General features: G+C 42.6%; 1 protein-coding gene and 1 long non-coding RNA gene across 10 annotated transcripts in view; one reads left to right on the top strand and one right to left on the bottom strand.

The window, feature by feature from the left end:
- The window catches only part of PHACTR1 (phosphatase and actin regulator 1), a 565,894-nt gene that overhangs the window by 34,573 nt on the left and 504,060 nt on the right, over window positions 1–27,261 (top strand). For all 7 annotated transcript variants that reach the window (XM_086370843.1, XM_086370849.1, XM_086370839.1 and 4 more), the window contains 2 exons: window positions 371–525; window positions 27,059–27,205. In XM_086370843.1, the coding sequence (XP_086226969.1) occupies window positions 423–525; window positions 27,059–27,205 (250 nt within the window). In that variant the 5' untranslated portion in view covers window positions 371–422. The remainder of the gene's footprint in view (window positions 1–370; window positions 526–27,058; window positions 27,206–27,261) is intronic.
- On the bottom strand, window positions 143–27,225 carry LOC147347743 (uncharacterized). Of its 3 annotated transcripts, XR_015152782.1 has the most exons (3): window positions 27,090–27,221; window positions 11,579–11,708; window positions 8,791–9,208 (listed from the first exon to the last, which is right to left on the bottom strand). It is a non-coding gene; the product is annotated as an uncharacterized LOC147347743 (long non-coding RNA). The 3 variants fall into 3 exon arrangements; XR_015152783.1 differs by lacking the exons at window positions 8,791–9,208; window positions 11,579–11,708 and adding an exon at window positions 143–1,713 and having other exon boundaries at window positions 27,090–27,225; XR_015152784.1 differs by lacking the exons at window positions 8,791–9,208; window positions 11,579–11,708; window positions 27,090–27,221 and adding exons at window positions 143–1,713; window positions 2,634–6,076.

Genomic DNA, 27,261 nt, shown 5'->3' with positions numbered 1-27,261 from the left:
ATTGTAAGTCCCTGGATCAATTAAGGATCAATGTTCAGAACAGCTGATACTTAATGATGTCATTTATCAGACCTTTTGAAAACAGCATGAAAATTTAAAAGCTTATTTTCCAGTTAATACACAGCAAAGAAAAACTGGTATGTTATCTCTCTTTAGCCTGGATCACCTGTATTTTCTGAGTAGAATATATTACTTTTAATAAATGTTGGTGAAATGCTTCATTTTCTTATACAGTAGGAAAGCTCTGTTGACAGATGGATTTAAAACTGGAAATGTCAGTCAAATAATGGCATGTTTAATGGGATATTTCTTATCTCCAAATCATATTTGACAGTCTAAAGTATTGTGGATTTTTTTTTCTCTCCCATAGGCAATACAAGTGACTATTTTGCCTTAAAACTCTTGTTTCTGGAACATCAAGCATGGATTATCCCAAAATGGATTATTTTCTGGATGTGGAGTCTGCTCCTAGACTCTTGGATGTTGAGTCGGCTCAGAGATTCTTCTACAGCCAAGGAGCTCAAGGTAATTAAAGACAGGAAACTCCTCTCATTTGCATGTTGGTTTTATATTAACAATGCCCTGTGGCCTGTAGCAGTGTAAGCTCTGCTGCAGGAATTCAACAACTGGGATTTCTCAGTTGGTAACCCCTACCGAGCTGTTTCTGGCATGGAGGCAGGCATACAGCAAAATGAATTAACCTAAACTTCTTGATTTGGTTCAAAAGCAACCTACCCAGCTTTTGTACAAATGCCCCTTGGAAAGCTATGTTAGAAAATGATGCCCCCACCTCGTTGCAACCAAAGTGTAAGATTGAAAGACTTCAAGGATGCTTTTAGCCCCAGGAAAAGGTGGAGTTTTCAGCCTCTGAACTGGAGAAGACCCAGGGCACCCTGACCTCTCTGTCTGAAATCCAGCTGGGTGAGAGGCTCCTGAGAGAGGCTTTGAACTCCTACAAACAGCATCCTGATCTATTTTAGATGAATTCAATCACAGACTCGAGCAATCAGCAGTGTCCTTGGGGAACACAAAGGAACTTGCCTGTTGTGAAGTGTGGCTGATGTATACATTTAAATTATAGATTTTAAGATGGTCAATGAGGCTCCACTTTGCTTGTTCTTCTGTTCCAGGGTGCACTTAGAAACTTGTGCGTGCACACTGAAGTACAGAATGAGGCTGGGGGATTACATGGGCTCTCCCGACAGGCAGGAGAGTTTTTTAAAGCCTATTTTCCCTTTTCCGTGGACTATTTAAGGTAATCAGGAAACCTGAGCATGGGCATATCCCAAATGGTACAAGTAACACAGAGAGAAAGGCAATGTCCATATCCTTAAATAGAGAAGTAGTTGAATTCTTGGAAGTCACGAGGGAGAACTAAAAAGGATAGATGCTGTTTTGACAAAGCTGGCATCTTTCACTGCTACGTGCTACTGGGCACTTCACACAGGGCCCTGCTGACTTCTGCCTTGGGTTTCCCAGTTGTCTCTTCTGATCTGGTTTTGCCTGGCTCTCACGCCAAATTCTCATAGCAACTTCAGTGGCTTGCAAGCCTCCTCCTTCTCTGCTTCCATTTTCCTGGATAGGATCCAGTCTTAAAGGCAACAGAGACTGGTAATTATCTGGTTGATGGGCTTGGGTCAGTATGCACATCAGCAACAGCTAATTCTTCTCATCCCTGTGGGTACGTGTAGTCAGCATCGCTCCTCTCAGCCACTGAAAGAGACATGAGAATGTTACTGAGTTAGCAGAAGCCTGAGATGCTGGCCAGATCCTCCAGCGCCTTCTGGGTCTGGAAGAAGCTGCTAGGAGCAGATGCAGACGGAGGCCAGAAGAAACGGGGGAGCTGAGGCAGGGCTCCATCCCATCTCTGGTTCTGTGTTGAAACACTGCTGCATCTGTCCACTCCATTTGAACAGGAGAATAATGCTGGTGCTTGGGGGTCATGCACCTGAGCTGCACTTCTGTTAACAGAGCAGAGAAAGGGAGCAAATCACAGATACTAAAGATGCCCATTTTGCCTTGCAGGAGCCACGGTTTAAGCCTTTAAGAGCTGTGGGCTCCAGGCATTGACGGAAGGAAAGCAGTCAGGGTGTGGGAGGCTCAGAGGACTCAAGGCAGCCTGGTGGTTGTCGGCAGATGGAGCCGGGGGTGGAGTGGTCAGAACTGTCACCATCGGTGACTGTGGTTTAGACACCAGAGCTGGAAAGGCTGGAAAGTGCATGGGAGGTGGTAGCGTAAGCTGCCTCGGCTGCCTGATAGGACGTTCATTTGGGGATAATCAGAATGATATTCCAATGAAGGAGTTGTGGATCTGTAGTAAGAGTGGGGGCTCCCTAAACAACATCCAGGTGGGTTTTTCATAAACCCCCTGACTTCTTGAATCAGAAATCCGAGTATAAGACCTAGGAGTTTGCATTTTAAGTAAGAGGTCCAATGATGATTACCCAGATATCCCACTATTCTGAGGACCAACATTTAAGAACCAGTCCATCCTGTCTGATTTCTCTCCTTCCACCCCAGAACGGGGCCACTTTCCTCACCATTAGAGGGAGGATGACACAGTGGTTACAACCAGACCCTGACTGCCGAGGTTCAAACCCTGGGTCTGCCACAGTCAACCTGGGAAAACTAACCTCTTTGACTTTCAATGTCCTCCCCTGAAAAATGGGAACAGTGTTGTTGTTCAGCCCTTCAGTCATGCATAGGCCCAAGTCATGAGTTGTTAAGAGCACTAATGAGGTAAGATTTGAAAATGCTTTCAACTGCCACATGGGAAACACCATACATGAGCAAAGCAATAAAATAAACATCTTTGCAAAAGGCTGTCCCTTCTCTGAGATTTGAAAGGAAGCCACTGCCTTACAAACAAAAGTGCTACCTGATAAGACTGAACCTCCTATTTTTTTTAGCACACACACAAAAAGTCAATTTTAAGTAAATTTTGGGGCAAAACTGAAAAACAGGGAGTACCAAGAGAAACTTCTATCCTTCCTTTCACTTTAAAACTGAGAACCCCTCTCCCAACAGCTTCCCCAGAGCCCCATCGCCTAGGACTAATCATCCCCAGGGTCTCCTGGCTGGGGAGTGACTTGCTGCCACTGTGACTTGTCACTGCATTTTTCCAGCTCCCTCACAGCAGCTTCCTTCCGCTCAGCACAGACACCACCTCCCTGGACCACAAGGCCCTCAGCCCGAAGAAGGGACTCCAGTGAGTGTGCAGAGGGCTGAGGACCGGGGCTTACACCTTCCCTTTCTGAACCAAATGCACAGGTGGTAGAGTGGATGTCGAAAGCCAATGGCAAGGCCCGCAGGACGAGGGAAAGGAGGGCAGGACGGTGGCTGGCTCTTGAGAAAGGCATGTGGAGCAATCAGGGCCTTTCGCTGCTGCTACAATGCAGCACACAGCAGCTTTCTCCACGGCCAGCCCAGCCCAGCCCAGCCTCAGGGGGATGTTAGTGAGGTCGAGCAGCCCCCACTGGATACCCTCTTCTATAAAGAAGGCCCACATGGAAATACTGTATTAAGTACCTGGAATGTGGACGACTTAGGATTTGGTTGGCTAAACTGATGTATGATTATTGCCTTTTACTGGGTTGTGCATTCTTGAGGCAATGCAGACTTGTCAATAGACTGATCAAGGACAGGTGTAAGTATTTTAAAGGGGAAACCAAGAAAATAATTTCATTTTCCACACATTACTTTCCTTGCATCAGTTGGGGTACAAATTCATAAACTTTTGGGGAAACAGCCCTTCTATATTAATTACATGAATGGTTATCCAAAGCAACAACGAGAATTGCAATGTTTGTGACCCCATTAAGGTTGTTTTTCACTTTCTCTTGGAAAGGGGCAAAAAGCCTGTCCCTGGGTAGAGGATATTTTGAGCTACTAAAAGCAAGAGGAATCCAGAAAGATAAGAAAAAGAGAAAAATGATCTAAGATCTGTTCTGGGACAGATTCTGCTGAAATTCCCAGAGAGTTTTTTAAAAGCCAGTCCTCTGCTCTGCTGAATAAAGCAGGCTTGTTATTTCCCCCCATCTCCATTATTCCCTTGGTTTGATCTCTGGGTAGGGAAGATGAGCTCGCTTCTCCTGAGGGATTCTGCTGTAGAAACCATGATGTGTTAACAAGGAGCAGAAAAAAAGTCCAGAGTCATCCTGTTCATCTCCCGCCAGTGAAGGATGCCCTCCCGGTTCACCTGTGATGCTTCTTCAACAGTAAATACGGCTCACACAGGGAGTCCTGCAAAAGTCCCCATTAACACAAAGGGAAAATTGTGGAGGCTGAAGATGCACGTGATATCAAGACCAGTCACATCCTGACATCACGTAACTTGCAATCACCCGTCTTTCATGCTTCTGACAATGATCTCCCACACACTCAGCTTCAGAGTCATACTTTTTTTTACCTAAGCTGGGAGGGAAATCATAAAATCACCAAATTGGCATCACAGGATTTTAGGTTGAAATGAACACTATAGTTCAGTGATTTTTCTCTACCCTTGCCCTAAACCAAGTAATCCAGAATTGGTAAGGGCCCGACCCAGGTCCCAGTGCCACATTTTACACAAGCCGCTGGGTTATTCTGGTGAACCCTGAAGGTTGAGAACTAGCGTTATGAAGCATTAATCACTCAGCTCAGCTCCAGACTAGCAGCCTCTGTGTCATCAGGGAACTTGTTAAGAATGCCAGAGTTTCAGACATCCTAGACCTAGAGAATCGGAATCTAAAGTTAACAAGATAGCGAGGCAATTTATGCTAAAGTGTGAGAGGCAATGATTGAACCTGGAGCACATTAGAAACACCTGGTAAGCTTCTGTGGCCTCAAGGCTGGAGTCCTGGGACAAAACCAATTAAGTCAGAATCCTTGGTGTGAGTCCCACACTTGGGAATCTATCAAATTATGCCGGGTGATTCAAATGTGCAACCGGGGCTGTGAACTTCTGACCTCCCATTTTACAGGAAAGGAGGTTTCAGCACAATCATGCAGCTATTCTTGCCTGAGTATCTTTATCTATGTCTTTCCCTTTAAAGAAATCCAAACCATTGGAAAGGTGCAAGTGGGCTTTTTTTTTAAAGACTGGACTACGCATCAGTGCTGCACTCTGCGTATTCATTGTATCTGTGAATCCTCAAAGAAATTTAGCAAAAGAGGAGTTATAATGCTCATTTCACAGATTAGAAAAGACTGTCATTTAAGTTCCCTGGAGAAGGGAATGGCTACCCACTCCAGTATTCTTGCCTGGAGAATGCCAAGGACAGAGGAGCCTGGGGGGCTACAGTCCATGGTGTCGAAAAGAGTCGGACCCGACTAAGCAACTAACACTTTGACTTTCATACATTTAAATCATAGCGTAGTCAGAAGCTGAATTCAAGGATATCTGACTCCAACAACCCCACAGGCAGTAAACATAACGTTTGTGACCAAGTCACACCTCTGAAGATGGGGAAGCTCAGAGTGGTTCAGCCACATGCCCAGATCACAGAGCTCATCCTGAGAAGGTGGAGGAGACCAAAGACCTCCTGGATGGAGCAATAGGTCTCTTCTTACCACACCAATCATGCCCTCTCTACTGTGTTCAGGTTCTTTCCTCCAAGACCATCAATATCTTTGGGTGTTTAAATGACATTCAAAAGGGAAAATACATAAAAAGGCAGCCATTTGTCTAATGTTACTAGACGATCAAATTTATGACTCCTGCTCACAATTGCCCCCTCTTTTATCATTTTAAATCACTCCTGGCACTGGAACCAGGTGCTGTAGTCGTTACTTCATCCTAATGCATCTTTTCTGTCGTCTACATTGTCTTGTTCGACAAAGGAAAACGCCAGTTTTGACAACTGATGAATGCCCCGGTGAGCAGCTAAGTCAGAAACTCATCTAAAACCCCCTCTCTCCACCATTTCCCGCCCTGTCCCCCACCCCAACTAGCTTCCAGCTCCTCTTTTCTCCACCCTGTGAAATCTGCCAGAACAGCTGGTTTTTCAGTCTTTGGTGGTTTAGTCGCTCGGTCGTGTCCAACTCTGAGCGACCCCATGGACTGTAGCCCGCCAGGCTCCTCTGTCCATGGGATTCTCCAGGCAAGGATACTGGAGTGGGTTGCCATTCCCTTCTTCAGGGGATCTTCCGACCCAGGGATTAAACCCACGTCTCCTGCATTGCAGGTGGATTCTTTACCAACTGAGCTATGAGGGAAGTCTTTTTCAGTCTTTAGCTTTGAGTTTAACGTACTGTAAACCTAAAGTCTAAGCCCCTGGGACTTCTTCACGTGGCCCCAAGAGACAAAAGACATTTGATTGCACTCAGTTGTTTGCAAATTGTTAACAACAGTCATCTACATAGAAAGTGTTCATGCTATTTTCTTTCTTTCTTTCTCTTTCTCTTTTTTTTGTGTGGGATCTTAGTTCCCTGACCAGGGATTGAACATGCACCCTTGGCAGAGAAAGCATAAGAGTCCTAACCACTGGACAGCCAGGGAATTCCCCAGTGCCTGCTATTTTCTTTCCTGGTGTTTATGACCCAGCTCCAACGTCGCCTCCTCTGTGATGTCTTGCCTGACTTTTCCAGGACTTTCTCCCATAATATTCTGATTAGCTTATATTCTAGCCACTAGCATATTATATTATTCTGCTTCCACCACTTACTAGATGCATGAGTTCATATAGATGGCTTTACTTCTCTAAGCCTCAGGGTCCTAATCAAAATGCATATAATACTAGATCCACATTCATAGGGGTTTCTGAGAATGAAGGAGGTGTGCTTATGAAGTGCTTGGTACATTGTTATTATTGATTAGTTACTGAAACTCTTGTTTTGTTATTAGGTGCCTGTTACCTACATAGATGGTGGTGATCTTAAATACCATATTCTGGATGCCTAGTACCATCCTTGATATACAGTGGAAGTATTAAGATTTACTAAAGGTCTCGGTGGAACTAAAGGAATGAAAATGCTTAAATCTGCGTTACAAAGAGAAACTTGGGATTCAAGGAAAGGACTTTTGACAATTCATGATAGAGAAAATAAAAACTCCCTAAGACCTTTAAATAATTAAAATCTTTAGTTGGAAATAGAGACTCTGCTTAAGGCTGAGGGGAGGGACAGGCAAAATTAATTTTCAAATACATAGAGAAGCAGGAAATGGAAGAAAGTCATCAACTCTGATGTACCTTCTATAAAGCAGGGGGGAAAAAAGCAAAAGCAAAAAGAAAATACAGCAGGAGGGAGTTGGTGCACTATTGAAAAGAATTAACCTTTTAAAATCGATTTCCAGGGGTTCCTGAATAGTATCCTTCTTAGAAGGACTTTTTAATATACAATAGTCTGTGAAGGCTGAGTTTTTATTTTGCCTAAAAATAAAAGGAAGGCTTGAACCCCTCAACATTTACTCTGATGAACTTACTTGAGATCAAGTCAAAAGCTGCTCTGAACACGTTCCAGAAACTAGCTCTGGGCTGTCCTTTAGTTGAGATTCCTTTCTCCTTCCTTCTTCAGACCTTTACTACCTAGGCAAGTCCTTATACTTGGGAATGCTTAATCCTCAAGCTGGCTGCCGTTCACGCTCCTGGAAGGTGGCCGTGGATACCCACCTAAGCCCTACATTGGAGCCAGACACCTGAGCAGGTTATATTCCTTCTCCATGTCCGTCCCCTGAAACTTTCTTACACGTAGCTCATAATTCGCTCTTTAAGGACTGAGGCAAAAACAGTGATTCTAAAGCAGCTGTGTCCTCACTGAGGGCACAGCTGCCAGCTGGACCTAACCGTTTCCATTCACCCATCTGCCCCTCAGAGCTCTGCTAGGGCCAGCACAGCAAAACGGGCTGCATCTTTTCTGTCTTTGTGGGGATGTCCTTAACCAAGTAGTTAACGTGTCATCAGACTACTTTTCAGACCCTTGTCTCTGAGAGGTGCTTCAGGCGACAGTTTTCTTATGTAGTTTCCAGCCTTGTTTTTATGATGCTGAAGTCATTGCCCTCAACAAATACTCAGTTTGGGGCATTTTTCTGGTTGTTTTTTTCTCTCTGTAGCTCTAGCCAGGAAGCAGCCTGCTGTGCTTCACTCATGGGTGACAAGCTAACTACCAAGCCTTCCCTCTTAACCTCCCACACACTCCATTTTAGACCTGTAATTGCTCGCATTCAGGCTCTCCAAACCTGTGTTTAATGCAGGGAACATTATGAAGGAGAGGGTGAACGCAGATCGAGAAGGAAGATATTGTGGAGATAGCCAGCCTGCCAATTCTGTGCATATATAGATGACCGTGAAGCCCAAGCTCCCGTTTCTGGGTGTGCCCTTGAACAGGACATTTCTCTGCACACAAAGTAGCTTCTCGGTGCCGTCCGTTTACATGCACATGGCTTTCCATTGCTTTCTGTGCCTTTGCCCCCAGCAAGCACCTGCTTTGTCACATACTGTGATTCAGGGCTCGTAAGTAGGGCATAAGGACAAGAGGCAAAAGAGAAGATGAGAGGATGAGACACAGAGAGGAAGAAAGTCATACGAAAATACAATAAAATAACTGCTCGATTAATAACGCCTGCTTTCACATACAGCATATAGAGAGTGGACTAAAGACGCAGCCCACACACAGGCAGCATCAGCTATGACCCAATTAGCATAAACAATTCACAGGTGCTTGGAAAAAATTCTCACTCCTCATTACTCAAACAAATCTGTTCCTAAAAACTTTCAGTACCACCCTCTCTAACTGAGCCAGCAGAAGCAAGGACAGAGAGCCTAAAGCATCAAAATCAGCTCATAGACAATAAATACCATTTTTAATATTTTTGAGAAAATTTTAATAAACAATCAGACCCACACAATTATACACGGATTGAGGAGCCTGGTGGGCTACAGTCCATGGGGTCACAAATAGTCCGACACAACTGAGCAACTACTACTGCTGGATGAATATTGGTATTAAATCGGACCTCTGAAATGTTAGGACTGATCAGAGAGATTGTCTTAGAGATCTCTGTACCTTTTTTCAATCATAAAAGCAAAACGTACTCAGACGCTCAGTCGTGTCCAACTCTTTGTGACCCTGTGGACTGTAGCCTGTCAGGCTCCTCTGTTCATGGGATTCTCCAGGCAAGAATCCTAGAATGGGTTACCACTTCCTCCTCCAGGGGATCTTCCAGGAAGATCAGACCCACGTCTCTTGCATCTCCTGAACCAGCAGGGGGGTTCTTTGCCACCAGCACCACCTGGGAAACCCAAAAGCAAAGCAAGGGTAAAATATTAAGGTGTTTGGGGGGAAATGGAAAGGAAAATCAACCCCACACATCTATTTTAATTTTTTATTTTACTTTCAATTTCAAGCACATTCATATTTTTACAAAATTACAGTCATGGCATATGCAAAATTGTGGAGGTATGACTGAAATCTTTCCCAAGGCTGGAGAAGAATGTCATAATATTTTAGGGCTTGGGTTGTGGAATAACACAGATCTGAGTTCAGACTGATTTTCACTTTTCAGCTTATAATATTAGGCAAGTTATTTACTCTTTTTGCCTCACTTTTCCCTTTTGAATGCAAAAGATAATAAGTTCTCAACGCAAAGGGTTCTTTTGAGGGTTTAAATGAAACAAAGTGTTTCCCAAACTGTGGTCCAATATGCTTTTCAGGTAACACTTGCACTTTTTAAAATTCATTTTATTGTGTTTTAGAAAAGATGTAAATTGAAAACTAATTGAGTATAGAAATATGTAACAGACTTCATATTTGTGGACTATTGCTTAGAATTAAGGGCTTCCCAGGTGTCTCAGCAATAAAGAATCTGCCTGCAGTGCCAGAGATAGAGGAGGTGAATGTTTGATCCCTGAGTCGGGAAGATCCCCTGGAGGAGGGCATGGCAACCCACGCCAGTGTTCTTGCCTGAAAGATTCCATGGACAGAGGAGCCTGGTGGGCTACAGTCCATGGGGTCGCAAGAGTCAAACGTTACTGACGTCACTGAGCATGGCATGGCTTAGAACAAAAGGGGGAAAAAATGAGTAAAGTCCACTGAAGGAAAAACATTAAGTAAATAATAGTGTAGGTGACACTTAGACCTTGCAAAATCCATACAAGTGATATAGAAATGACTAACATTTGGAAACCCTCAACAAATAAATATAAAACACTAAGCAAAATGTCAAGTACCTAATATGCATTTAATAAATATTAGCTCTCATGTTAATTATCTTTTCGTCTTGTCAAGCTTTAGAGGAAAGTGGCAGGGCCTGAAGCTCCCCAAGAAAAACCTTCATGCCATCTCTGATCTTCTCTACCACCATTTATTCCTAATTCAAATTTCCAAGCCCTTAGCAAGGTGAACGTGAGGTGAAAGAAGGGAAAGTATGTCGCTCAGTTGTGTCTGGCTCTTTGCAACACCGAGAACTGTAGCCCACTAGGCTCCTCTGTCCATGTAATTCTCCAGACAAGAAGACTGGAGTGAGTAGCTATTCCCTTCTCCAGGGGATATTCCTGACCCAGGGTCGCCTGCATTGCAGGCAGTTTCTTTACCATATGAGCCACCAGGGAAGCCTTCTTGGCAGGGTGGAACAGCCTTAAAACACAAGAACAAGAAAAGCATAAAACTTCAATTTTTAAATTAAGTTGCTAACAAATCCCAAAGGAATCCTCTTTATGATTTTACTACTGAGAATTTTTTTCCTGCAAACTCTCTTAAAACATTGGCTAGAGGGATGAGATAGGAAGGAAGGTGGGAGGGGGTTTCGGGATGGGGCACACATGTATACCCATGGCTGATTAACGTCAAAGTATGGCAAAAACCACCACAGTATCGTAAAAAGTAATTAGCCTCCAATTAAAATAAATAAATAAATTAAAAAAACCAACAACAACATTGGCTAAACTGTACTGATTTCCTCTGAGTTTACAGGAAACTCTAGTTTATCCAAATGTGGCTTCTAAGAGGTGATCTGAATGAATCAATTTTAGGGAGGCTGAAATGCATAAAGGGTGTTGACTGTACGGTGATAAATGGAAACCAAACTTTTCGTGGTGAATACTCTAGAGTGTATAAAGAAGTGGAAATATAATATTGCAGCCACAAAACTTATATAATGTCATGAACCAATGTCACCTCAATTTTAAAAATGAGTCAGCATTTACTTAGGAATAAGGAAATAGATTTGAGAGAATCTACTTCAAATCATATTTCTCTTCATTCTTTTGTTCCCTTAAGAAAACATGGTAATGTGAAGAAAGTAACATCAGAAAGTCCTGGAAGCTAATTCAGTTCCAACTAGTAAACAGCCATGAGGCTGGTTATTCAAGTGACTGAACCTCTATAAGCCTTTGTTTCCCCATTTGCAAGATATTAACAATGCTTGCAATATTATTAGTATGAGTATAAAATGATGTAAATTTAGATAACAGATTCTCAGTGAATACTTGTTTAAGGAATAATTTGCCACAATAAGGAAAGAGCACTAGTTGAATAACTGTTCTGTGTCTTCAAGAAGCTCAAAGATGATATAGTACAATAAAAAATACCTTTATAGAAGCAAAATAAAGGGTCTAAAAGGGAAGAGAAAGTATCAGAGAAATGTTTTTGGAAGAGTTTGTACCTAAACTTCATGCTTCAGTCAGCACAACAGTGGTGCATTCCTTGCACAAAAAGCCAGCAGGGATAGGTCTTTCTGTAAGCAATTCAGTGCGACTGGATCAGAAGATGCAAGGTGAGGGTGATACCTGAGACTGGAAAACAAAGCAGAGTTCAAAGAAAGAGACCTTAAACAACAGATTCAGAAATTTAGCATCTCTTCTGTAGGAAGCACAGAACATTTGAATGATGTCTAGAGCTCAGAGCTTCCAGATTCTAAACCTTGTTACATTTCAGAAGCAAATTCTACAGCCCTTGCCCAAGTATACAGATCAGAATCTTTGAGAGTCAAGTGAGATAATATGAGTTTTCCTATGTTAAGGGGTGGTTTTGTTTTATTTTGGCAGCTCTCAGATGCTTTTAATACAAACATTATGGGGTATAGAATTTGACTAGTCTAATTCTTTACTTTCATAAATAAGGAAAATGGAGCCTAGAGAGGTAAATGAATGAAATGCAATAAAAATTCGATTATATTTATCCAAAATTCACTGTTTTTGGAACACTAACTATAGCTGGGGATTCGAGCTCAACAGACACATCCCCTGGCCTCATGTAGCTAGCTGTCTAATACAGAGGCAGATAAAGCAGTGATTTCAGTCCTGAAAGATAAATGCTAAGAGAATCTGAACACTGGGAGTTTTGTTAGCACAGATGAGGGTATCCAAATGAGACGGCTGTGTGTGTGTGCACGTGTGCGCGCATACGTGGGGAGAAAGATGTGATTCTAAGTTAGTGTCCAAGAAAAGATAAAAACAGATCTGACAACAGATCTCCTCTGCATTAGATATCCTTAGGGATTCAATATCAGGTTTGGAATTCCTAAGCATGCAAAGGCGGATTAACTGTCATCCTCATTGGATGGATAATGAAGCTGTTCACTAAGAAAGAAGATAAGGGAAGAGTGTAAAGATGGAGAGGGAGGGATTCCAGGGTGGTTCTATAAAGTTTGGAAAACCATCTAAAACATTTTATGTACCTAGGTAATTCCTAAAATAATTTCACTAACATGTTTTACAACTGCCTCAGAATGTGTAGTTCCTTTAGGCCTTTAATTTTCCTTTCATATTATTTGAAGGATTGGGAGGTTATTTAAAGGAAACATTTATTTTCTAAATTAGAAGTTTTCCCTGTAAATACAATATTTTCTCCCTAGTACTTAAAATTAATAGTCCATCTGAAATATTTACATGAACCAAATGTCTGAAGTTAGCAATATTATTCAAATTCAGGCTTGTGTTTTTATAAGAAGAAAATTCCGAGTTAACACTTATGAGAGCATCTAAAGAAAACAAGTTTGTTAAAAAAGAAGTCTCAATGCAGCTCTATCATTTTAGAGAAATATAGGCTGTCACAGAATGTTGCAAAGGAAGAAAAAAAAAGAGATTCAGCTACAGTTAGTTAAAAACAGACCTTACTTTTCTTTTGAACTTACACAGTAAGATCTTCTGTTCCTTTTAGTTGATAATGCATTATTTGATGACTAAATTTGATAGGTCACAAGTGGAGAAAATATTACTTGGCTTAGTCCAGCTTAATCCTTGTCTTTGGAAAGCAAGATCCCACTTCACACATCATCCCAGACAGCTGACTTTTTACACTAGCCCCATATCCTATGCTTCCTCAGTAATCTGGACACACGTGTACCCAGAAGTTACAAGAGGAAATGACAGTGAAAAGCAGACCCACATTTTCAGTGCCAGGGACTTGGTATTTATGGTCTCAGTTATTCCTGGAATAGGAAACTTGTGACATACTTCTTATTATCCCCATGTTACTGGTGAAGTAACCCATGTTTCCAATCATCAAGTCACTTCCCAAACCCACACAGCTACTAGGAATGGAGCTAGAATGATAATCCTGAGCCTTGTGACTCTTCCCACTACCTCCTGTAGGATACTGGTGTCCATGGCAGCAGTAGGGAAGACTTCCAGGAGCAGTGGTACAAGGATGCAAAGATGTTCATGGATTTCAAATGGTAGAATGCATCAGTGTTACAAGATACAAATGTGGCAACATTCTATGAACCTAGACCCTTAGGTTCAGTTTCTTAAAGTGAATTTTTGCCTTATTTACTTGGGGAATTGTCACAAGGGGATGGTGAGGTCCTCTGACCTTTAGGTTGAATTGCAGGGATGGGTGGAGAAGAGGGAGGAAATCTGCCTAAGTCCCCATACGCTAGGTCGCTTCAGTCGTGTCCGACCCTTCGTGGCCCCATGGACTGTAGCCCTCCAGGCTCCTCTGTCCATGGGATTTCCCAGGCAAGAATACTAAAGTGGGGTGCCATTCACTTTTTCAGGGGATCTTCCCCACCCAGGGATGGAAACTACACCTCTTAGTTCTCCCGCATTGGCAGGCGGATTGTTTACCAGTAGTGCCACCTGGGGAGCCCGCCTAAGTCCCCTAAGTCTCCTAAGCTTCTTGTTATACTTAGAACTCATTTTCCCTCTACTACCAAGGTGCTTGCATGCTGAGTCACTTCAGTCATGTCTGACTCTTTGCCACCCTATGGACTGTAACCCGTAGCATATAATAATTACAGAAAAGTTAGGTGAACAACAAAACACACACAAAAAACTCAATTAGCCCATCATCTATTAATAAAAATAAGCCCTCTTTATAAGCTGTATAAGACTGAATGTTCTCACACTCTTTTTATATACATGGGCACACAGACTCATGCACACACATATTTTTTCAACCTAAATCAAGCTCCTTGAATTGATTACCTTTCATTTTCTCTATCTTAATTTAAAATAAGTAAATAATTTATGTCTTGGGGTGGTTGATTCTAACTAACTTAGGAAATAATCAGGACATGATTTGGGGGAAAAAAAGAGGAAAAGGTCAACCAACCACACATTGTTTTTGCCCAAAGGGTGACTTTGGCAACTGGCTTGATGTTACTGGATCTGTTCTGCTACTATTTACTATACAGAGTCTCTGACTAATACCCTATGATTTGATTGCTATCATCTGCCCATCTGTAGACACAACAGAATGCAAATTAAATAATTACTGAATCTGTACTGGGCAGGCCTTCTTAGACACATACATTTAGGAATTTTTGGGTTTTCCCTTCTCCACACTACCACAAATGCTTTTGTTCTTATTATAGCTAGATAAAGCACTTCACTGCATTCAAATAGCAAGTGCCATTTAATAGTGTAGTTCCTACAGTAACAGAACATTAGAACCAGCAGTAACTTAATTCAACTGGCCCATTTTACAGATGATGAAACTGAGGGTCAGAGAAGAAAGAAAAGCAAGCATTTGTTTATTAAATACCTACCGTGTACTAGAAGCTACATGTGTTTATTTCATTCAAAATCACAAAGCTATGAGTTAGACATGACTGCCCCCAATTTCTTAGAAACTAAAGCTCAGTGGAATTATCAAATCTGAAGAGGCAGAGTGAGGATTCAAATGTGAACACTGACTCACTTTCCCCTGCAACAGCCTGCCCTTCTGGAAAAAAATAATTTATCTAAAACAGACAGCCAGATGGTGGCACATCTGGGGCTGGAACCTGGTCTCCTACTGGCTAGTCTGACGCCTGTACATCTACATCCTGTTACTGTGCGTGGGGCTCCAGTGGAACTCAGACCCATTGTCTTTGCCCCTAAGATCACTTTGCAAGTGACCAAGGCCAGTAGTTCGCACACAAAGGTATGTCCAAGTGTATGTCACCCTTTCATTCACTGAACATGAATTAGAAATATTAGAATCTTTAGATCTCAGATTATGTCATTAATTACAGCAACTACTGAAAACTGACCATGTAGGAAATATAAATAAATGAAAGTAACGTAAAAATAAATAAGGTTTAACATTACCTGTGCTATTAAATAAGATGGGGAAAGTGACTTGTATGTCTTAACCAGGCATGTTCAACAACACAAAGCTGTTTAGGTTTATGTCCGACTCAATTCAACATACCAGGCCTGAAACACATTTTCCCTTTTGCATCTAGCATGTTTAGCAGCCAGCCCCCAGCCACCCTGCTCAGTATCTACTTTAAGAAACTGAGAGGAAAGGAAGCAATGAACATTTGTTGCCCGCCTACCATTTGTCAGGCTCTGTGTTTGGTGTTTTACATTTGTTATATAATGTTTTATCCTCCCAAGGCCCAGTGAGAGAGTTTATTTTATTTCTAGTTTACATATAAGGAAACTAAAGCTTGGAGAGCTCACTAACTTTTTTCCACGATCTAATAAGCATTCAGCTTGGGAATTATGCCAAGGTTTAATTTCACAGTGACAAGCTTTACTTGGAGCTGGCTAGGAATAATAGTTTTAATATAATGAATGTTTATTGGGAATTTCTTTTGCTGAAGACTTTACATAGATTACATGTTTAAATCCTCATAGCAACCCTAAGATGTAGGTACTATGTAAGGTCCATCTTACAGATATACAGGGGACAAGTGACTTACATGAAATCATTCAACTATTAAGTATGGAATTGGGGTATAAACCTCAAAGCCTGTGTAGCTAGTTAACTTTTATTTCATACTGTCTGGAAGGAAAATAGCATCCACATTATTTACACAGTCATACAAATTACAAAGTGCCACAGGTAGAGATAGAGTGGAAAATGCCACATTCTCACATTGATGCTAGATTTGGGGTGGAAATAAAAACATTTGAGCCGTAAAAGATGGGCAGAGTTTCAACAGGCGATGATTGAAGAGAAGGAAATGAAAGGCTTTCCAGTGGGAAAATTTGAACTGTCATTTGATACTGTTTTCCTAATTTCTGTTTGAATCTTCTGTCTTACAATTTGCCAATTAATCCATCAAACTGTTTAAGGTTTGGGATTTCTGGTAGCCACAGATGGCATCGAAGCACTCATGAATTGTGCTCTCAGTCCACTGAGAACCCATGTGTATTACTTATCTAGTGCTGCATATCATGTTACCCCAAAATGTAGTGACTTAAAACAGCAAACATTTATTATCTCATAGTTTCTGTAGGTCAGAAACTCAAGAATGTCTTAGTTGGGTTGTTGTGGCTCAGAGTCAGGATGCTGGTCAGGGCTGCAGTCATCATCAGTCCCAGGGCTTCTCTGGGGCTTTGAAGATGGCTCATGCAGATGGCACTTGGCAGGAGGCCTCAGTTTCTTGCCACATGAGCCTATTCACTGGCTTTTTGGGTGTCCCTGTGACACTGCACCTGGCTTCTCCCAAGACTCCAAAAGAAAGCAAGACAGAAGTTGCAATGCATTTCCTGATACACCATCGCTTCCACCATATTCTAATGGTCACAGAGACCAGCACTGATTGAGTGTGGGAGGGCGTGGATGTGAATGCCAAGCGTTGGGGATCCCTAGGAGCCATCTGGAGGCTGGCTATCACACCATACACGTATTCGGGGAAGCAGAAAACGTCTCCAAAACACAGAGGACATGGTTCCTATACTCGAACAGTTTTTATTTAGTATATCTTATATCTTTTAAGCACTTTCACAGCATCATCTTTCAGGATTTGGAATAGCTCAACTGGAATTCTATCACCTCCACTAGCTTTGTTCGTAGTGATGCTTTCTAAGGCCCACTTGACTTCACATTCCAGGACGTCTGGCTCTAGGTGAGTGATCACACCATCGTGATTATCTGGGTCATGAAGATCTTTTTTGTTCAGTTCTTCTGTGTATTCTTGCCATCTCTTCTTAATATCTTCTGCTTCTGTTAGGTCCATACCATTTCTGTCCTTTATCGAGCCCATCTTTGCATGAAATATTCCTTTGGTATCTCTGATTTTCTTGAAGAGATCTCTAGTCTTTCCCATTCTGTTGTTTTCCTCTATTTCTTTGCATTGATCGCTGAAGAAGGCTTTCTTATCTCTTCTTGCTATTCTTTGGAACTCTGCATTCAGATGTTTATCTTTCCTTTTCGCCTTTGCTTTTCGCTTCTCTTCTTTTCACAGCTATTTGTAAGTCCTCCCCAGACAGCCATTTTGCTTTTTTGCATTTCTTTTCCATGGGGATGGTTTTGATCCCTGTCTCCTGTACAATGTCATGAACCTCATTCCATAGTTCATCAGGCACTCTATCTATCAGCCCTTAAAACTATTTCTCACTTACATTGTATAATCATAAGGGATTTGATTTAGGTCATACCTGAATGGTTTTCCCTACTTTCTTCAATTTAAGTCTGAATTTGGCAATAACGAGTTCATGGTCTGAGCCACAGTCAGCTCCTGGTCTTGTTTTTGCTGACTGTATAGAGCTTCTCTATCTTTGGCTTAAAAGAATGTAATCCATCTGATTTCGGTGTTGACCATCTGGTGATGTCCATGTATAGAGTCTTCTCTTGTGTTGTTGGAAGAGGGTGTTTGTTATGACCAGTGCATTTTCTTGGCAAAACTCTATTAGTCTTTGCCCTGCTTCATTCCGTATTCCAAGGCCAAATTTGCCTGTTACTCCAGGTGTTTCTTGACTTCCTACTTTTGCACTCCAGTCACCTATAATGAAAAGGACACCTTTTTTGGGTGTTAGTTCTAAAAGGTCTTGTAGGTCTTCATAGAACCATTCAACTTCAGCTTCTTCAGCGTTACTGGTTGGGGCATAGACTTGGATTACTGTGATATTGAATGGTTTGCCTTGGAAACGAACAGAGATCATTCTGTCGTTTTTGAGACTGCATCCAAGTACTGCATTTCGGACTCTTTTGTTGTCAACATGCCAGCAAATTTGGAAAACTCAGCAGTGGCAACAGGACTGGAAAAGGTCAGTTTTCATTCCAATCCCAAAGAAAGGCAATGCCAAAGAATGCTCAAACTACCACACAATTGCACTCATCTCACATGCTAGTAAAGTAATGCTCAAAATTCTCCAAGCCAGGCTTCAGCAATATGTGAACCGTGAACTTCCTGATGTTCAAGCTGGTTTTAGAAAAGGCAGAGGAACCAGAGATCAAATTGCCAACATCCGCTGGATCATGGAAAAAGCAAGAGAGTTCCAGAAAAACATCTATTTCTGCTTTATTGACTATGCCAAAGCCTTTGACTGTGTGGATCACAATAAACTGTGGAAAATTCTGAAAGAGATGGGAATACCAGACCACCTGACCTGCCTCTTGAGAAATCTGTACGCAGGTCAGGAAACAGTTAGAACTAGACATGGAACAACAGACTGGTTCCAAATAGGAAAAGGAGTATGTCAAGGCTGTATATTGTCACCCTGTTTATTTAACTTATATGCAGAGTACATCATGAGAATCGCTGGACTGGAAGAAACACAAACTGGAAACAAGATTGCTGGGAGAAATATCAATAACCTCAGATATGCAGATGACACCACCATTATGGCAGAAAGTGAAGAGGAACTCAAAAGCCTCTTGATGAAAGTGAAAGTGGAGAGTGAAAAAGTTGGCTTAAAGCTCAACATTCAGAAAACGAAGATCATGGCATCCGGTCCCATCACTTCATGGGAAATAGATGGGGGAACAATGGAAACAGTGTCAGAGTTTATTTTTCTGGGCTCCAAAATCACTGCAGATGGTGACTGCAGCCATGAAATTAAAAGATGCTTACTCCTTGGAAGGAAAGTTATGACCCACCTAGATAGCATATTAAAACGCAGAGATATTACTTTGCCAACAAAGGTCCGTCTAGTCAAGGCTATGGTTTTTCCTGTGGTCATGTATGGATGTGAGAGTTGGACTGTGAAGAAGGCTGAGCACCGAAGAATTGATGCTTTTGAACTGTGGTGTTGGAGAAGACTCTTGAGAGTCCCTTGGACTGCAAGGAGATCCAACCAGTCCATTTGAAGGAAATCAGCCCTGGGATTTCTTTGGAAGGAATGATGCTAAAGCTGAAACTCCAGTATTTTGGCCACCTCACGCGAAGAGTTGACTCATTGGAAAAGACTCTGACGCTGGGAGGGATTGGGGGCAGGAGGAGAAGGGGACGACAGAGGATGAGATGGCTGGATGGCCTCACTGACTCGATGGACGTGAGTCTGAGTGAACTCCGGGAGTTGGTGATGGACAGGGAGGCCTGGCGTGCTGCGATTCATGGGGTCGCAAAGAGTCGGACACGACTGAGTGACTGATATGATCTGATATCTTTTAAGTAGTTTTAGAACAACGCACAATTTTATATAAACCAAAATATTAGTCCTTCCAGGGGAGAAACCACTATGCAATGTTATGGTAGCTATTCAATAGTATTAAATAGTATTGTATTCATCTTTATCCAGACATCAGACCCAGGTACTGAAGCCCTAAAGGAAGAGTCAGAGCAAAGTCAATGTGAGACCCATGAGGCTACAGGGAACAGGGCTGGTCTGAATGCCCAGACATGGAACCATCTCTTTGGGAAGCCACCACCGTCGGAGAAGGCGATGGCACCCCACTCCAGTTCTCCTGCCTGGAAAATCCCATGGATGGAGGAGCCTGGTAGGCTGCAGTCCATGGGGTCGCTAAGAGTCAGACATGACTGAGCGACTTCACTTTCCCTTTTCACTTTCATGCATTGGAGAAGGAAATGGCAACCCACTCCAGTGTTCTTGCCTGGAGAATGCCAGGGATGGGGGAGCCTGGTGGGCTGCCATCTATGGGGTCGCACAGAGTTGGACACGACTGAAGCGACTTAGCAGCAGCAGCAGCACCTTGGGGTATGGCCACACAAGCTGTGCCCTTCACAATTCCATAATTCTACTTACATGGGCTGTGATGTGAATAGTGTACCCCTGCTCGAAGTTGCACAACACTGAATACCAAGGAGACAGAATGCTGGGAAGCAGTGGGAAAAACTAGGCACCCATACCCTCTCCTTTGTGGGCCCCACAAAATTAGCCACATAGAAATAGGAATAAATAGCAGAACTATGCAGAATGGACAGCTCCTTTAATTACAAGTTGAAGCGGAGAGCTCTAAGATGTGCCAATAACAGCTCCTCAGATTCTTGGTTATCTAGCAAAGCATACATATGTATAGAAAAGAAAAAATATCTCAGCAGCTACATACTAAATTTAGCTTCAATAAAAAGCACAAAAGCCTTTTTGGTACATTGGTGTTAAGCCTATTTAAAACCTATGCAAGTTACTGCTGCAATCTTATTGGCTTGATATTGTAGTTAATAACATTCATCTTCATTATTGGCATTTTGCATTTTCTACATAAATGATTTTCAGTACCATCACTCTACTTAGTGACATCACACTGATTTTAACTGGGTTTAATTGCGAGGTATAAAGGTTCTTATATATCTAACTTGTGTTAGATACACAAAATAGTGTAACATGTATACTTAATCTATGCAGCCCCGATTCTTTCATCTGTTTGACAATGCTATTCTAGAATAAATTTTTTAACAAAAATTCAAACACCTCTAGCATAAATGTAGAATCGATTACCCTTAAGATCATTACTGTATTCATCTGCAGCCTGTGGGAATGGCTGACATGATAACTTTTCAGAAAGATTAAAGTAATGATGGGATGTCATCTCTAATCCTTGCAAACTTGCAAATAGAAAGAAGGAAACATTTTTACTAGTACTTTTAAATTTTTATTAGAAATTATGTAAAACTTATGGAAAATTTGCAAAAATAAAATAGTACAAAGAATATTTATGTACTTTTATGCAGATTCACCTGTTGACCTCATTTGATTATCATTTGCTGTCCTATCTCTAAAGTCCCTAACCTATCTGTTTATTGACAGAAGGGTCAATTGCTCTATCCAGAGAGGAGTACAAAAGTATATATATTAGAAAGAATTGTTTTCCTTGTGATGGGAACTCAGACTTTACTTCTTTACAACTTTCATATATGAGCTATAGCAATGTTAATTATATTTCTCATGTTGTCTATTACATCCCTAGTACTTTTTATCTTATGACTTGAAATGTGTCTTCTGACTACCTCCATTCAATAACCTCTCCCACTCCCACTGCTGGTAACCACAAATCTGATCTCTTTTTCTATGAGTTCATTTGTTTATTTGTGAAATATAATTAACCTACAACACTGTTAGAGAAGGAAATGGCAACCCACTCCAGTACTCTTGCCTGGAAAATCCCCTGGACAGAGGAGCCTGGTAGGCTACAGTCCAAGGGGTCGCAAAGAGTCGGACACGGCTGAGTGACTTCACTCTCACAACACCGTTAGTTCCTGGTATATAGCATAGTGATTCCACATTGCTATACATTTCAAAATGGTTCCCACGGATAAGTCTGTTCACAGTATGTCACCATACAAAGGTATTACACAGTTACTGACTATAGTCCCCGCGATGCACATTTCTTACTCTGCCTCATTTATTTTGTGACTGGAGGTTTGTACCTCTTAATCTCCTCACCCACCTCTCTCACCCGCCATCCCTTTCCACAAGCCACGACCTCTCTGTTCTCAGCATCCACATCTCCACTTCCATTTTCTTAAGTTTGTTCATTTCTTCTGCTTTTTAGATTCCACGTGTAAGTGAGATCACACGGTCTCTATCTTTCTTCATCCCTGCCAGGGTCCGTCCACGTTGTCACAGATGGGAAGAGCTCATTCTTTTTCATGACTGGGTGGAATTCCACTAAATATACATATACCACATTTTCTCGGTCCATTCATCCACCGATGGGCACCCAGACTGTTCCCATATTCTTCACACTGTAAACAACGCTGCCGTGAACGTAGGGTTGGACATATCCCCTCAAATCCATGTTTTTGTCTTCTTCAGACAAGTGCCCGGGAGTGGAATTGCTGTGTTGTGCGCTGGTTCTATTTACGGTTTTCTGAGGAACCTTCACACTGTTCCATATCCTCTCCTAAAACTTGCTATTTGTTGTCTCCCCAGTAAAAACCACTCTGCCAGGCGTGAAGTGCTATCCCACTGTGATTTGGACTTGCATTGCCATAATGATTGCTAATACTAAGCATCTTTCCATGGGCCTACGGGCCATTTGTATGACTTTGGAAAAATACCTGTTTACATCTTCTGCTTATTTTTTAATTGAGTTGATTATTTTTTATGTTGAGATATATGAGCTTTTTGTATATTTGGGACCATTATCAGACATATCATTTGCAAATGTCTTTTCCCATTCAGTAGCCTGCCTTTCGTTTTGTTGATAGTTTCCCTCATGGTGCAAAAGCTTCTTGGTTTGGTGCCATCCCATTTGTTTATTTCTGCTTTCATTCCCTTGCCTGAGGAGACATATCCAAAAACATATTGCTGAGACTGATGTCAAAGGCCATACCTCCTATGTTTTATTCTGGGAGTTTTATGGTTTCAGGTCTTAGATTTAAGCCTTTAATCCATCTTGAGATTATTATTATAGATAATATGAGAAAGTAGTCCAGTTTGATTCTTTTGCAGGTGCTCTCAAGTTTTCCCAGCAGCACTGCTTAAAGGGGCTGGCTTTCCCTCATTGTATACTCTTGCCTCTTTTGTCATAGATTAATTGACTGTGTAAGGGTGGGTCCATTTCTGGGGCTCTATTCTGTTCCATCGACCTGTGTGTCTGTTTTTGCGCCAGACGACCCTTGCACTTCTATGGCTGAGGTGACAGTGAATGCCCAGTGGTGCTCACTGCAGTAGTGGCCGGACTGGGGGCAACACCCACCACCCCCAGTGCACACCCCAGGGCTCTTCCCCTGACGTTAGTCAGTCAGATATTTTATGACAAGAGTCATGTTTGTGAAAGGATTCACAGAGAACGAAAACTGTGGAAACACTGGAATGTGCCCTCATAGAGGAGTGAATCCTTCATACAGGATAAGAGAGAGATACATGAGCTGGGATTGACTTTGTAAGGGACTTGTTAAAAGGATTTCCTCCCTCAAAAGACGGGAGGAAATAAAAGAGGCAAAGTGAAAAAAGATAATGGGAAAACACAGACGAGACAAAGAAGACAGCAAACTTTGGAAGCCAAACAATGGAAGAAAATAGTCAGAAATGAAAATGGCATAAAATAATTCAAGAACATGCGCGTGCAGATGGATGTAGCATTTTAATGTCCCTTTTGTAAAAAGTATATCTATCTAGAATTATTTTAATAATACTGGTCCACATGATAGAGATAATATAAAAGAACATTTAAACTCTTGTGAAGAAAAGTAAACTTAAGATAGTAGCAATATTACATTCCTAATCCTCTGAAACATGAATAAGAGCAGAAATTCAAAGATGTATTTCTTGATGTCAAGAACCATTATTAAGTAATATCTAAGAAACAGAGAAAGCTAAGACTAGAAAAGACTAGAAAGCTGAAGATGACTTTATTGTTTTTTGATAATGGCAACGCTGATGAACGAAAAGTCGAGAGCATGGGGAATCCCAAACTTTTTGAATAATCAAACAGCTCTGCATTAGGGGTTTTCCTGGTGCTCCAGTGGTTAAGATTCAGGGCTTCTACTGCAGGGGCACAAGTTCTATCCCTGCTTAAGGAAGTAAGGCCCCTCTCATGCCATGTGGCGCAGGCAAAATAATATAATAATAATAATAATAATAATAGCACTGCATTCATTCAAAGAGAGGTATGGGTTGAGAAGATCCCCTGGAGTAGAAAATGGCAGCCCACTCCAGTATTCTTGCCTGGAGAATGCCATGGGCTGAGGAGCCTGGCGGGCTACAGTCCATAGGGTCACAACAAATCGGACACAACTGAAGCAACTCTGCATGCAGGCATAGTTATACAGTGTGTAGTTCACACAGTGTGTTTCCTTACTTTTGCACTTCCTCAAGAGCTTGAACCTAAATGTTGTGATCATGATATTGGTTTGCAGCCTGATTAGTCATCTAAAAGCATTAACCTTCATTGTTCATTTCATGAGCCAAACACCCCTGTTGTGCCTCCTGGGATGGGAGGCATCCATTTTTAGTCTATGTTTAACAGAGACAAATGGGACATAATAAGGAGACAAATATCATAGAAAAATGAATTTAAAATGTGGATAGTCAACCAAAATATATATTATATACACACTTAGCAAATCAATATACTGGTTAAAGTATAGGATTTGAAACCAGGTAGAAATGGATTTTGTCCCCATTTCAGCTACTCATTGACCCATTAGTTGTACAACTCTCCTTTACTCTTTGCTTCCCTCTTCTCTCCTTTTGAGCATCTACTCTGTACTGGATTCATGCCAAAGACTAGTGGGCCAGTCATCTCACATTCCTGAGGGAGAAATGGAAAGCTTATTGGGAAGAAATTTGTGGTGTACAACACAAGGAAAGGTGCAGATGAAGAAACGAGTCAGACTTGTGGGGACAACTCTGAACAGACTGGAGGGAAACAATGGGAGACGAGTTAGGAAAGACAGATGGGAATCAGGTTGTAAAGGGCCCTGAAAGCCAGGATAAGTAATTTAAAAGTAAATGCTGGAAGTTGGCTAACTATGAGAAATTCAGTGATTAGGAAGGTAGTTTAGTACAGGGAGGCCAAAGGAAAGGATTATTTCAAGAAGGATACATTACTCAGGAAAGAAATGGGGAAGGCTATTGGTGACCTTTAAAGTAACGGTGACTGAGTGGTGGGAATAAAAAGTAGAGGTAGGGATACAAGGAGGGGATTAGGAGTGAAAAATGGAGACTCTGGGGCCAAGAGTTCCATGGGAAGGTTAAATAGACGGGGAGAGAAACCGTATGGTGGAGACTGAAGAAGCATCAAGGAGACAGCAGATGAAGAGTTACTACCTATGTGTGAAGTAAGAGACCAATGTGAAGAGACTGAAGAGTCTAGGGTGGGCGCAAGGATACAGGATGAGAGTTAGAACTGACAGCTGAAGTGGAGAGGGAAGTTTTGCAGCGCTGAAGCGGCACTTCATCCTCTGAGACTGAAGGGCATGACTTGACACTGAGATTTCCTTTGTAGCAGGAAGGGAATGAAGGTAACATTTATCTGTGTACTCCAGGTGGGCTCCTGTTAGAAAGAAACGTGGCAACATCTGGCCACAAAAGACCAGGTGACTGAAGCTGCCAGAAGACAAACATCAAAGAGTTGAGCCCGTCAATAGGTTCAGTAGGAGCATCAAAACCATTCTGACGCACACTCCAGAAACCTTTCTAGCTGTTCCTACTATATAACATGGGAAGGTTGCAGTGCAGACATTCAAAGAAATATGAGGTGCCCTTGATCTTCAGCCTGTCCTTCAAAAACAACGATACAGAGTTACAGAGACTACAGGCCCAATCCAAAGACCACTGTGCATGCTGTAAATCACCAAATCAAAACTTGAAGGTGAAAATGAATGGGTACTTCCATAGAGATGAACATATCCCCAAAATCAGTAGTGCTAAGAGAGCCGCTGGGGGACTTCACTGGCAAGCCAGTGGTTAAGACTTTGCCTACCAAGTACAGGGTGCAGATTTGATCCCTGGTGGGAGAGCTAAGATCCCAAATTCCCGGCAGTCAAAAAGCCAAAACATAAAACAGAAGCAATATTATAACAAATTCAATAAAGACTTTAAAAATGGTCCACATTTAAAAAAAAAAGAAAAGCCACTCAATTCTTGGTGAATATACCTAGTCTTCCCTGGTGGCTCAGATGGTAAAGAATTCAACTGCAGTGTGTGTGACCTGGGTTGGATCCCTGGGTTGGGAAGATCCCCTGGAGGAGGGCATGGCAACCCACGCCAGTATTCTTGCCTGGAGAATCCCATTGACAGAGGAGTCTGGCAGGCTGCAGTCCATGGGGTCGCAAAGAGTTGGACACCACTGAGCACCTAAGCACATACTAGTCTACATTCAAAATAGCAAATCTAGAAACTTTACAGGCAACCTGCCTCTAAAGTTGTACATGCTTCTACATCTGGTTCCATCTCTATCTGAGCTCCAGAGTTGGGGAAAAGGGTGCACAGGGGTACTCCAGCCTGTTCTCTTCCCTGACCAACTGGGACTAGGCTTGCACCCCAGGACTAATAATGGCATGCAAGGGAAGCTGAAGCTGGGCTGTCTGGTTGGGCATCCTTGGACCAGACGATCCTGGGGGTTAAGGAGACCCTCGTGTGCACTTGAGAAGCATGGGTAAGTGCATTTGGCGGGAGAGGACACAGTGCTGACTGGGCATCTTTGGAGTCCTCCCTTTCGCATCCGCCTCTCTGGGCCAAGAGCTGCAACCCGGGGCTGCAGGCAGGAGGCGGGGTGGCCGTCCGTCTGCAGCACCAACCCGTTGGCCCTGGGGCTGGGAGAGGAGCTGGGGGTGAGGGGGGGCGGGGTGGGGGCGAGCGCCAGCCAGGGAGAGCATGATCTCTGCTCCAGTCCACAAATCCTTAACGGGTTTTCTTTCTCTCCCTTCACCCTTTTCTCTCTTTTGCTCTCTTTCTTTCTCTCTCCTTTTCTTTTTTCTTTTTTCCCTCTCTTCCCCCCTCCCTCCCCGTCCCCTTTCCCTCCCTCTCCCATCCCCCTCTCCCCTCCCCCCTTCCCTGTGTGAGAGCCTCTTCCTTCCCCCCCTCCCCTTTTCCGCCTCTCTCCCTCTCTCTCTCCATCTCCTTCTCCCTCTCAGCTCGCCGGGCGACCCTGCTCCTGCCTCCCACCTTAATGGCGGCATCTTCGGAGGACGATATAGACCGGCGGCCCATCAGAAGAGTCCGCTCCAAGAGCGACACGCCGTACCTCGCCGAGGCCAGGATCTCCTTTAACCTGGGGGCAGGTGAGGACGGAGCGCGTGCCCCGCTCTCTCCCCCACCCCGCTTCCTGCCCTCCTCC

Source organism: Bos grunniens, chromosome 23 (assembly GCF_055505025.1).
Source record: "Bos grunniens cultivar Pamir isolate PY7600 chromosome 23, Bosgru_T2T1.0, whole genome shotgun sequence".
NCBI lineage: Eukaryota > Metazoa > Chordata > Mammalia > Artiodactyla > Bovidae > Bos > Bos grunniens.
Note: the sequence above shows the minus strand (reverse complement) of the source record. Positions and strands in the feature narration are given on the sequence as shown.